At 41.5% G+C, this 12,066-nt stretch overlaps 1 protein-coding gene across 2 annotated transcripts in view; it reads right to left on the bottom strand.

Annotated features, from left to right (window-relative positions):
* LIMA1 (LIM domain and actin binding 1) overlaps positions 1-12,066 on the bottom strand; it is an 82,604-nt gene that overhangs the window by 3,908 nt on the left and 66,630 nt on the right. The window contains exons 8-10 of one of the 2 annotated variants that reach the window (XM_037031045.1): positions 10,066-10,123; positions 8,406-8,518; positions 334-467 (exon numbers count right to left, since the gene is read on the bottom strand). In XM_037031045.1, the coding sequence (XP_036886940.1) occupies positions 334-467; positions 8,406-8,518; positions 10,066-10,123 (305 nt within the window). The remainder of the gene's footprint in view (positions 1-333; positions 468-8,405; positions 8,519-10,065; positions 10,124-12,066) is intronic. The other variant, XM_037031046.1, reaches the window with a different exon arrangement.

Raw genomic sequence — 12,066 nt, 5'->3', positions numbered from 1 at the left:
ACCCTCCAGAAATTTCTTCACTTTATGATCCCCTGATACTAAGGGAAAACATTCTATTGAATTAGGCCACAGGGGGTTTTATCTGCAACTCTATTATTTAAACTTCAGTTGTAACATGTAAATTAACATATCAATGTACCAAGGAATTCCAAACACCACTATCATGTGATATGAAATATTTGTTGATAAACGGTACTCTTTACCTTTTTTAGAGGCCTTCAACTAACAGCACACTGTCAGCACAATAGTTGTTAGTACCAATGTTCTAAAAGCCAAAGACTCCCTCCAGAGGTCCAACTACACAGGAAGATGGCTCGTTTCCACCTCGCTTACCTAAGTTTGTTGTTGCAATAGGAGCAACGGAAGCAGCTGATGTGAAACACTTGCTGGTTGGCCAAGAGACGCTCCATCGGGTAGACTGTCTTCTGACATTCCACACAGGTCTCTCTTGCAGGTGCCTGAAACTTCTAGGAAAAGGAAAAGGACAACTTTAATTTAGCACAGGAAGTGATGAGTAAGTACTCTGCTGAGATAGGCCCTGAAATTTACTTTGTTATCTAAGGGATCCCTAACCTGGTCTGTCAATTCTCACAGGAACACCAAGTCTGCTATGATTCTATCAGCTGATTCTTTGAGGCTGAGAGGCTGTTCTGAATTCCTTTTCCATCCATACCCAAGGGATGCCCTAAGTGTAGCAGCCACTGAGGGTGGGTAGGACTAGGGCTGGATTGAGGAGAAAAAGCTCAGGCTACAACATACACAAAATGTTTCCACAGACAGGAAATCAGGGGAAAATATCACACACAAGGAAAAAAAGTTTGACTGTTTCATTCAAGTGTCAAGGAAAAACAGGATAGATTTTTATGAGAATAAGTTCTGAAGGGGAAAATTTTCAAGGAGAGGAAGACTATTTGGCTTTGGGAATTAGGAAGACACTTTGATAAAGTATCTTTTAGTTCTCTCTGCTTATAATCTTGACTTGCTCAATTCGCTAGGCATAATCTTTTAAAAAGAAGTCAAAACTGACACATAAATGGCCCTGGCTGGTGTAGCTCAGTGGATTGAGCACGGGCCTGCGAACCAAAGAATCATGGTTCGATTCCAAGTCAGGGCACATGCCTGGGTTGCAGGCCAGTTCCCAGCAGGGGAAGCATGAAGGCAATCATACATTGACATTTCTCTCCCTCATTCCTTCCCTTCCCCTCTAAAGATTAAATAAACAAAATCTTTAAAAATTAAAAAAAAAGACACATAAATGGAATTTAAAAGAGACAAAACTTTTATTAGGACTCCAGAAAAAAAAGCATAGCCCAATAAAATTGTGGTTTCTATCACCTATTAAAAAAATAGTGGAGAACAAAATGAACATAATAGGGAGTGAGAAGTCATAACTGACTGGGAATCAGGAGCTGCTTGTAAAGTGTGGAATAAGGTGGGGTGAGCACAGCTGTTCAGCTGGTAAACCCAGCCCTAAAGAACATAAAAAGACTCAGTATTCTAGCACTGATGAAAGCCAGAATTGCAAATCTGTAAGTTTTTACATAATAATGGTTACCTGGCTAGTAGGGGTGGGCACCAAGTCCTAGGCCTGTGTTACTCTTGACTCGCCCCAACAGAACACCTCAACCAGTGAATGCAGAAGCGGTTTAGGATAAAGTGGCCAAGAAGCTCTTGTAGGCATGTTGCTGGCTGCTTTGCTGCCAAGACCAGTGTGGTAGGAAATAATGCAAATAAGGACCTGAATGGTTAAGTAAGCCTAAAATAAACGAGGTATGGGCAAGATAGAATTTTGATTTAAAAAACCTGAAAATAGTCTAAAGAAAATTCACACTGCTGGTTCACTTGTCACATGATTCACTAGGAGGTAAAGCAAAAAACAGGAATGGTTTTTCAAGCAGATTTGGACAGGAAATGAGAACAGAAAATGGGCATAAAATGGAAGTAAAAGGAAAGGTCTGTAAAAAGGAATTTAGCCCTGGCTGATGTGGCCCAGTGGACTGAGTGCCGGCCTGTGATCTGAAGGGTCCCCGGTTTGGTTCCGGGTCAGGGCACGTGCCTAGGCTGCGGGCTACGTCTCTGGTTGGGGGTGTGCGGGAGGCAACTAACTGATGTTTCTCTCTCACATCTATGTTTCTTTCCCTCTCTCTGCGAATAAATAAAAAATCTTTAAAAAAAGGAATTTAATAAAATTAGTGGGAAACCCCAAAATAGCACCAAAGGATTTAAGAAACAAGGAGCAGAACTGAGTAGAAGTGGCTCCTCAGTAACACCACCCCCCCTCCACTCCTAGGGGTGCAGTTCTAAAAGGAAAAACTTAAAGAATCAAAGACCACAGGCTAAACATAGTTTACCAAGCATAAGGGAGGTATTTAAATGTGATCAAATGTTACTACATTGAGTGCCATTGGAAGTCATTAAGGCATTATATGAATTCTTTCTTTCTTATAAGAACACTTCTAACCAGATAGGACTTAAGTAGAGTCGTCCTTAAATAGTTCAATTAAGTTTCTCTAAAAGGACGAGGCCCTTGTCTAGCAAGCAAAAGGTACATTAAAATGCAGAATAATTGAATATAATAGTACAATCAAAGCCACTGGAGAGGGCTTGTACAAATCATGATTCACAGAATGTAAAAGTAATAGGCTAATGTATTTATCAGATTGAGAATCTTTTTCAGCTGCAGGGTGAATTCTGTATTTTTTAACTACTGACTTAGGAAAATAAACATTTATTTGGGTCGGTAAAGATAGAGCAGGAGATGAATTTCACATGGTCTGAGAGGAAACGGGCATTATTCCATAAAGGGCATTGAGGGTTACAGAGCAGCCCTCCACTGTGCACACACAGAGAGCACGCTTAGGAGAGGGGTGCGGCCCAGGGAACAGAAGGGAGAACCTGAGAGAAAGCTGAAAGTTGAGCTCACATTAGGAGGAAAGTGGAAGGCAGGAGCAGAAATTAGGTACCGGGAGCAGGAAGCAGAAGCTGGAAGAGACAAACAGGAACCTTCAATGAATACACAGCATTTGGTACGCCCTGGAGCGCTTTACTGCAACTGAGCTGTCATTCAGTGACAGACTCAGATCCACGAATAAGACCATGTTTTCTCTCTTTTTCAAGTAATTCTGCTAATTGCAGCAAATTCAGCCTCACTCATATCTACCTGAGGCTGCCACATGTCCCAGCTCAGGAGAGAGGGCTTTTATGAGTCTTCACCCACACAAGGAGTGTTTCATTAACAGTTGTTTAGTGTCTTACTACCTCCCACGCCTGACCCATAATGGCTCTTTCTTGAATGGTGCCTTTATCCACACAAGTAAACAATTATTCTTCCTCTTTAATATCAAAATCAGGCCCTGGCTGGTGTAGCTCAGTGGATTAAGCGCGGGCCTGTGAACCAGAGGATTGCGGTTCAATTCCCAGTCAGGGCACATGCCTGGGTTGCGGGCCGGTTCCTTGCAGGCCAACTACCAGCAGGGGATGCACAAAAGGCAACCATACATTGATGTTTCTCTCCCTCTCTCCTTCCCCTCTAAATATAAATTTTAAAAAATTAATATCAAAATCATATAAGCATATCTTGTTTTAATGTACATTGCTTTATTGAGCTTCACAGATGATGTGTGTTGTTTTTTTCTTTTTTCTCTCTTTTTTTTTTTTGGTGGCTCTGCTGGGGACTTTTTTTTTTTTTTTTTTGTGAAACAAATGAAAGGCAAGACCCTCCATGAGCAAAAAACTACAACTCCCTTTATTGTAGTCGTCTGGAACCAAACCCAGATACCTCTGAGGTATGCCTATGGACTGCTGCTCAAATATCTGACTAATCGCAGCTTCTAACTAGCCAGACCTACCAGATGCCCATTATTCCTATTCATTTTTTACATAACCCCTTTTAAATATTATTTAAGGTTTATGAGGCAGCTGCCCAAAGGCCCTTACAGTTTCGTAAAGACAAGAGGGTGCCAACATGGTACAATGCCAAGTCAGAGTGGCTGCGGCTGTGCCTTCCCTTTATTTCCTCTGTCCTGGGCTCTCAGCCACTTTTCCGTAATTGCCCCCATGTCTATTCAGACAACAGGAAGCGTCGTCAATGCCCACAAATCTCTAGCATTACGGTAGGCCTGGCGTACATCCTGCCCACACTTTCATGGTATGCTCGGACCTGGCACAGCCACATTTTAAACACTGCTGAGGTTAGAATGTTAGACCTTTTTAAAAATATTTTTTTTCAGCACATAAGATGTTTTCCCATCTCCCCTCCCTCGCCCTTTTTCACACGTTGAAACTGACGCACCAGGATGTCAGATGCCTTATCAAAGTTCTCACAGTTAGTAAATTAAAACTCAGAACTACCGACTCACATACTAACAGAGCATTTTCTAAATTTCCCTGGAATGTTAAACTTCCACAACTAAAGGAAACTCTTTGGGAGAAGAGAGCAAATGCTAATCCAAATGAAAATAATCTCACTATAGCACTTGGAACAAACTAAAGTCTTTGTTTCAAATTGAAATATGTAGATAATATCTATGGGATACTTAGGAATGAATGAGGTAATTTATGCATAATTGATGTTCATAAACACTGTTGTATCTTTCCCAGCTGAGGGATCGTGCAGGGCCTCTGCTAATCAGCATCTCCTTCAAACTATTTTTTCCAACAAATTTGTATGACTTCATCTCCATTCTTTCATTCTCCTCTCTTATTTTTTGGTCTAATGAAGTATGTATATGTGTGTGGTATGGGAGTCAGCAGCTGGCAACAGGCAGTGAAGTTAACCAGCCTTTAATCAGAAGGAAATTCAGAACATCACAAAATGCCTGCCACTCCCTCCTTCCAATTTGTGCAAAATACCTAGGTAATTAAATTAAAATTCTTCACCACACAGTAAATGATTGGGCCAATTCTGTACAGCGTTAACCCTTCCCCAGTCTTCTGTGAAACTTTTTGAAAGCATTTTGGGGATATTCATCTTAAACAGACTGCTATCCATGTACAGGAAAGGTTAGTGCTCTGAGAAAGCAGGAATAATGTAGACAGTGAGAAAAGATTCTGGATGCATAATTCTGATTACTTTGCAAAAGAGCATAAAACCCCTATGCTGCCTGCAGAGGACAGGACAGCTGGCAGGGCACAGAGGGGCCCTCTCATACAGTCTCCCATGTTTTCTCTCCACATTCACAGCAGGACCAGCCAAGGAAGCCTGGGACGAGGCTGCCCTGGACACAGTGGGGTACAGCGGGCATTTCCAGGGCCAGCTACTTCTCCTTGTATCTCCTCCCTTATCTTCCCCTCTGGGAACATTCAGGGAGTGACTTCTTTCAATGGGAGAACACAAAGTCTAAGAGACTTCTGAGTCTCTTGAGTCAAAATGTTCTGATCCTTTCACAGGGACCACTGGGTTCTGCACCAGGAATAACACCCTTTTTGGATGTTATTCCCACGTTTTAAGTCAAACCTGCACCTTCGACTTCATCAGCACCAAGTCTCATCAACTGAGCTTTTTGGCCAGTGTTCAAAATATACAAAACCCTTACTTTTAAAGACCAGTATCATTTTTTTTTAATTTAAACTAAAATTTGAAATGAATTGAGTCTCAACCTTAGATGTCCTATTTTCAATTATGGACACAGCACTAAGGGAGAGTTTTTCCAGGGTGCGTGGGACCCCACAAAATGTATTCTGAGTGAACAAGTTTATTCTCCCCAAAATGAAAAAAAACAATGTAGATTGCCTGGTCTATAGCCACAAGACCAGTTACACCAGCAGGTCTTCCTGTAAATACTAACACACCTACATACTTTATGCCTGCAGAATGTAAAGGGTCAATGTGAGGAAGAGATAATAAACTGCTCTTAAATAAAAGTGGAGACGTGATTGGGCCCCACCCCATGCTCTGTGCACCATAACCATTTGAGCTTTGAACTATAAGCAAACACAGGCAGCAGGCCAGTTTTATCCGGTCCTAGACAAGGTTCAAAACCTGAGGTGTGTGGCTGGTGACAGCAGGCCTGTCTGCACTCTACTGCTGAGCAACCAGGGCCAAAGAAGCAGGCCTGGGTCTGGGGAAGTTGCACGTGGCGCTTCACCCCCCATCTCCTCTTCGCGGTATGCCAGGCAGACCTAACTGAGATGTCTGTCGCTCATTGCTCATCAGCTCAGACCCTGGAGTTTGAATCAGGAAGGATCTTAAAGATCCAACCAAGGACTAGGAGGTCTGGTCCAGTCGTTAAGGAAGGGATTTAAGACTGGATTGAGAATTCAAAAATACTCCAAAACAGATTTCAGTTCTTAGATTAACCATGGAATTTCCCTAGTCCCTCAGTCACACAGAATCCATGGCCAAGTCAGATTTGCTAGCTGTCCTTGATCCAGAACTATAACCCAAGGACTAACATCTGGGCAGGGCTGCTGTTGGAGAGGAAATTAACCCCATGGCATTTGCTACTTTGTTGGACTCCAAATACTGGAAAAGAAAGTGCTGATGACAGCATGAGTGGATCGTTAAGGCCAGAAGAGAAGAGGGTCATGTTGAGTACATGTGCAAATTCAATTACTATAACCAGTTCTTCCTCCCTATATTTGCTTTCCCTTGCTGTATTTTTACCCTTTTCAATAACCTCTCCTCATGAATCTCTGCTTCCTTTAAAATGGTCATGTTTAGCTCTGAGTGACGTAGCTCAGTAAGTGGGTTGGGCATCACTCCACAGACCTAAAGGTTGCCAGTTCGATTCCCAGTCAGGGCACAGCCTTAGTTGTGGGCCAGGTTCCCAGTTGGGGATGATCCATGTTTCTCTCCCTCTCTTTCTCTCTCCCTTCCCCTCTCTCTAAAAATAATCTTTTAAAATAACAGAAAAAGGTTCATGTTTACCTTCTTTGCCCCTGCCCCCTTTTTAATCCGCCCTTTAAATCTTGGATTCTCCCCTTTCCTCGCCTGTGTTCTCTTCATCTTTTTTGTGCACTGGAACTTTCACAGGAGCCAAGCAAGCCTGCAGTTGAGAGATGCATGCCGGGCAGATGCGTGCATGAGGATGGGGCAGTATAAACTACCTGAAAACTAATTCTGCCTGCTAAGTTTCTCTCAAATGTTAAGTTTTGAAACAAAACGTAAGAGAACACCAGAGGAGAAAGACATTAAAGAACTATGGATACATTTTGCTATTAATCCCAAAGAGTAAATTAGAGCAATATTAGCAAAGCATTCAATTATAACAAGTTAGCCCTGGCCTGTGCGGCTCACTCAGGGCACACACCTAGGCTGTGGGCTCATTCCCCAATTGGGGCGTGTATGAGAGGCAACTGGATAATATTTCTCTCTCACATCCATGTTTCTCTCCCCCTCACTCCCCCTCCCTTTCCCTCTCTAAAAATCAATAAGCATGTCCCTGGGTAAGGACAAAAAAAAAAAAAAAAAAAGAAGTCAGTTTTAATAATAATCGGCCTACAATAGGTATTGGATTTTTTTTACCTTTGTTTATTTTTATGGGAACATGTATTTGTTCATAGAAAGAGAAACGATGGTTTTAAAAAACTGGTAAATGAAAGAGACCATTCTGCCCTGGCTGGTGTAGCTCAGTGGATTGAGCACGGGCCTGTGAAGCAAAGGGTTGCCAGTTCGATTCCCAGTCAGGGCACATGCCTGGGTTTCAGGCCAGGTCCCCAGTAGGGGACACATGAGACACAACCACACATTGATGTTTCTCTCCTACTCTTTCTTCTTCCCTTCCCCTCTCTCTAAAAATAAATTTAAAAAATATTTTTAAAAAAAGAAAAGAGACCATTCTATTAGCCAACTAAAATCTTTTTTTGGGGGGGGGGTACAAAAATTTTGTTCATTCCGTAATATCTAATATTATACCAAAGCATAAGCGTTACTTGAATGTCCATTTTACAGCAAATGGGCTGGCCGCCAGCCCTCACTGGAAGGTCACATTCTTTCTTTCAATGTGCTGGCTACTAAGCATGGGATGGAAGCGCTCCGCAGACCCGGGAGCCTCTCTCTTGAAGTTGACATCGCATGCTCCTGTCCAAGGGGCTGATTTTAGCTTAATGGATTTCTCATGGTTCCCATTTTGTGATCTTTTACCCATTCACAGATTTATGAACTTGGACTTTTAAAAAAATCATGTTGTTTTCTTTAACTTTAGGTGTTCTTAAAACTTTCATGAGCTCTCCAGATTTCAAACTGTGTGCTATGAGAGAGACAGCTTCCCTGCCTCCTGGACCAAACATCTGAGCAGAAGCATAAAGACTTCCAGGAAAAGTAACTGGCCTTCAGTGTGTCCTTATTTGGTATTTTCATCCCCGGGAGAGCAAAAACAGGTTATAATGAACATAATGACAGAAGGTGCAATAAGCTCTACTAGTAAACTAATGTCTAAAGGCTCGGAGAGAAATTGTCACCATACCTTCACTGCTTTGGGAGGAGAACTTTCAGAAAGGCTGGACGCTCTGGCATCTGGACTCAGTGGCTTGGGATGGACAGGTTGCTGGATTTCACTCTTAACCTGGGAGTTACCTGCTTGAGTTAAAAAAGGAAGACACTTTTTAGTACCTCATGGAGAATCTCAGAAAAGGTTCCTCCCCAAAGCAAAGTTTAGACATCTTCAATGATAACAGGTCATTTCAACATCAAGAAAAACACTGCTTTTCCACTGATAAATATTCTAATGCTAAAAGCTATGCTCTTAGGTTCTCTCATAAACTAGGTTTTCTGTTAGGAGGCTTTCTCAGCCTTTCCACGAACAGTGGGAACCCAAACCACCCTCTATAAGGAAATTTCTGCCCTGCAGTGTTTGTCATTTCTAAAGGCTGTTTATAGACTTTGATGACTTTTTGGTAATTAGTATTCCCAGTAACTCCTTCTGGGGTGCTTGAGAGCAGAAATTTTAGAGCGCATATATGAAAGAGGGGGAGAGGGAGGGGGGGAGAAGGGGAGGGAGGGAGGGGAGGGAGGGAGGGAGGAAGGGGGAGAGAGAGAGAGAGAGAAGAATTTGACACTGTCGTTTTGGTCAGTCCTATTGATATCCACGGATAAACATTATGGAAAAAGGCTCCATGAAGTTTTTTTCTTCATAATCACTGACATTTCGCCTCATAAGTTAATTTCCTGCCAATACATTCGTCATGTGGAAAACTCAGAAGGCACAGAAAAGTCATCTACACAGCTGCCAAGGAAAATAAAGGAATTCCTTATAATCTAGAGTCAAGTCAACAAAGTACTAAAGGATTACAGCTCATTTTAAAAAAAAGTTTTGCAAACCTAGTCAAAGCTCAGAAAAAATTTCTAGTCCAAGCAAAATGATTGCAAAGGAATGTTCCTGGATTCGAGCACCAAAAGTTTCTCTTCGAAATTTTAGGGTAGGGCTTGTTAGAGATTTGTTTAGCTGGCACTTCTTCTTTAGTTGCTGAGTTTTCAGCATCTAATAAACCAACCAGGGAGAAGGTAGCAATCCAAATACATACATAAAAATTACATATATAAAATACTGAAAATTAAAATCAAAGTGGATATGGTAAAGGGAAAAAAAACAAAGGTTTTTATCTTTGGGAGAAGTGAGGCTCAAAACAACTCCAAAATAGGATGAAAAGGTGGTCAAATTCGACACCAACAAGGAAATCTCTAGAATCTGGCTCGAGGGTGGATTATGATAACACATTTAGATAAGTGGGGAGAGATAGTTTTAACAGGTTACTCGAATACCAATTCTTTATTTCTTTAAATAAATGCCAAACTTTTATTAAAATGAAACTTCATAATTCATTTTTAACAGCTTTAAACCTGAAAAAATTTGGTACAAAAAGTAGGATAAGTTCAATGAGAGAGTATCAGTAGTGTTCAATTTGCCCCAAATTAATCATATATAATTGAATTTAACTTCTCCCTGAGCCATGAAATGTATGAAGGGTATTCAAGCATCCATCCTTAAAACCAAGTGAAAGATCCGGTGAGCTGAACTTAATATTTCTTTCTCAACATGCACAGCAATGGAGAGATACCCCCCTGACAACCAAATATGGGATAGAGAACAAACGCTTCACCCTCCAGATCTAAGAGCAAATGCTTACAGAAGTCAGCTTCAGTAGGGGAGGAACGGGCTGCCAGGCTATTCTCTGTTGCAGAAACCTACAAAAAAAGGGGGGGTGGGATTAAGAATCACATTAAAAATAAATGAGCAAACTGCTGTTAATGCCATAGAAACCTGCTGACTCCAGTCAGTCACTGGCTGCCTGGGGGAAATAACGGGCCCCAGAACAGCTGAGCATTTAAACAAGAGGCAGCAAAATGTCTTTTATGAGGATATTAACATGCCTCTCAATTACAGGCCAGAAACAGACTGCACTCGCTGCCAAAATTGTGCATCATCTCCCTTTACAAAAGAACTTCCAAACCATCTCTTTTGATTCTCATAAAAAGGGGGTGCAAACAAAACCCTCTATCAGGGAGTGCAAAGCTCCTCACCACAAACCATAACTCATGTAACCATAACTCACTCCAAGGCAAAATTAAGTCTTTACATATAGAAAGGATTCTTAGTCTTTAATTTTCCTAGCTCTTTATTTCCCAACCAAATTCTGTTGAAACAAGTTTGCTAGTACAGAAGACTTCCTTACAGCTGTCTAACACATTTATCTAAAACCAACCTCTGTTATTACCCTCAAGGTTAAGTTCCCATTTAATCTCAGTCTCAACATAGCAGCATTAAGATAGCGGATCTTAATGTATCGGTGTCTATTTCCCCCAGAAGCCATCAAATTTAAGTAGGAGAACTTTCTATTAGCTTTCTCTCTTCCTTTATACCAGCCCCTAGGCCCTCCTGGTATCTTCCTCCACAGAAAAGTGAGGGGTCAACAGGTGACGGAATGTGCACTCTTCACGTAACAACTCACTCCGACGTCAGGGGTTTCATGAGTGCTGCTGAGCGTTTGTATCAGGTTGTCTAATGAATGCACTGAACACAGTCGAGATGGAATATTGGAGATTAAGGTGTTGCCTGACTGCACCTGAATTTCAGCATGGTTATTTTTTCCCACCACTCTTTTTTCATTACAGGAATTCTGATATGGTATAAAATGAACTAGTATAATGACATCCAATATTTACTGAATGTTTACCTTACATGCATTATTTCATTTAATGATATGAAATAAATTTCCTGAGAGCTTTGCATAGCCACGAAAAGCTCTTTAACTCTTGCTAATTAGTAGGTGCATCCACCCCAGGGTGCTCTTCTCTCATCTCTAACTTGACCATCTTGAACCTAAAGGGTAAAGTTAATGCCAATCTGACATCATCGCACATGTCCAACCAGATGACTTCACTGCAGGCACAGCCAGGAGAGAACACGTGAGATTTTGCTCAAACATTTCATTAAAGGGAAGTACAAATTCATTCACAAGAGGAGAAAGGGATGAACAATTTCTTTACAAACTATTCCATTTGAGGCAAGTTCACCCTAGCATTACTGTCTTTTTGCAACAAACCGAAGTTCAAATAGTCCTTAGGTGTTGGTTAACAAACATCAGGCAAATAGCTAAAAGAAAAACTGAGGCTCTGAAAAATTTTATGAATTTTAAGGCAGCCAAGTGTTTATGAACCTGCAGCGTGTGCTTGAGGATGATGCCCCATCTTTAACACCGTTGTTCCCCACCCACTCCCCAATTCACAATTCAGTTGCACTGATCCTCTTTTTGGCTATAATTAAAATGTCCCCATCTTCCATTTCAGCTCAGGGTTCCAGTTTCAAATCATGAACCCAATCAAGAAAGCATGAAATTAGGCCCTGGCTGGTGTAGCTCAGTGGATTGAGCACGGGCCTGCAAATCAGAGGGTCGCAGTTCGATTCCCAGTCAGGGCACATGCCTGGGTTGCAGGCCAGTTCCCAGCAAGGGGATGCATGAGAGGCAATCATACATTGATATTTCTCTCCCTCTCTCCTTCCCTTCCCCTCTAAAGATAAATAAAATCTTAAAAAAATACACTGCTCTTTAAAAAAAAAAAAGAAAGCATGAAATTAGATATAGGGATATCTACTTAGGGGCAATCGGAGCATTATTTTCCAGAGGATC

The sequence above is a fragment of the Sturnira hondurensis genome, unplaced genomic scaffold (genome assembly GCF_014824575.4).
Source record: "Sturnira hondurensis isolate 20B ecotype Veracruz unplaced genomic scaffold, ASM1482457v3 Scaffold0020903, whole genome shotgun sequence".
NCBI lineage: Eukaryota > Metazoa > Chordata > Mammalia > Chiroptera > Phyllostomidae > Sturnira > Sturnira hondurensis.
The sequence above is the reverse complement of the archived record's forward strand: the minus strand, read 5'-3'. Positions and strand labels throughout refer to the sequence as shown.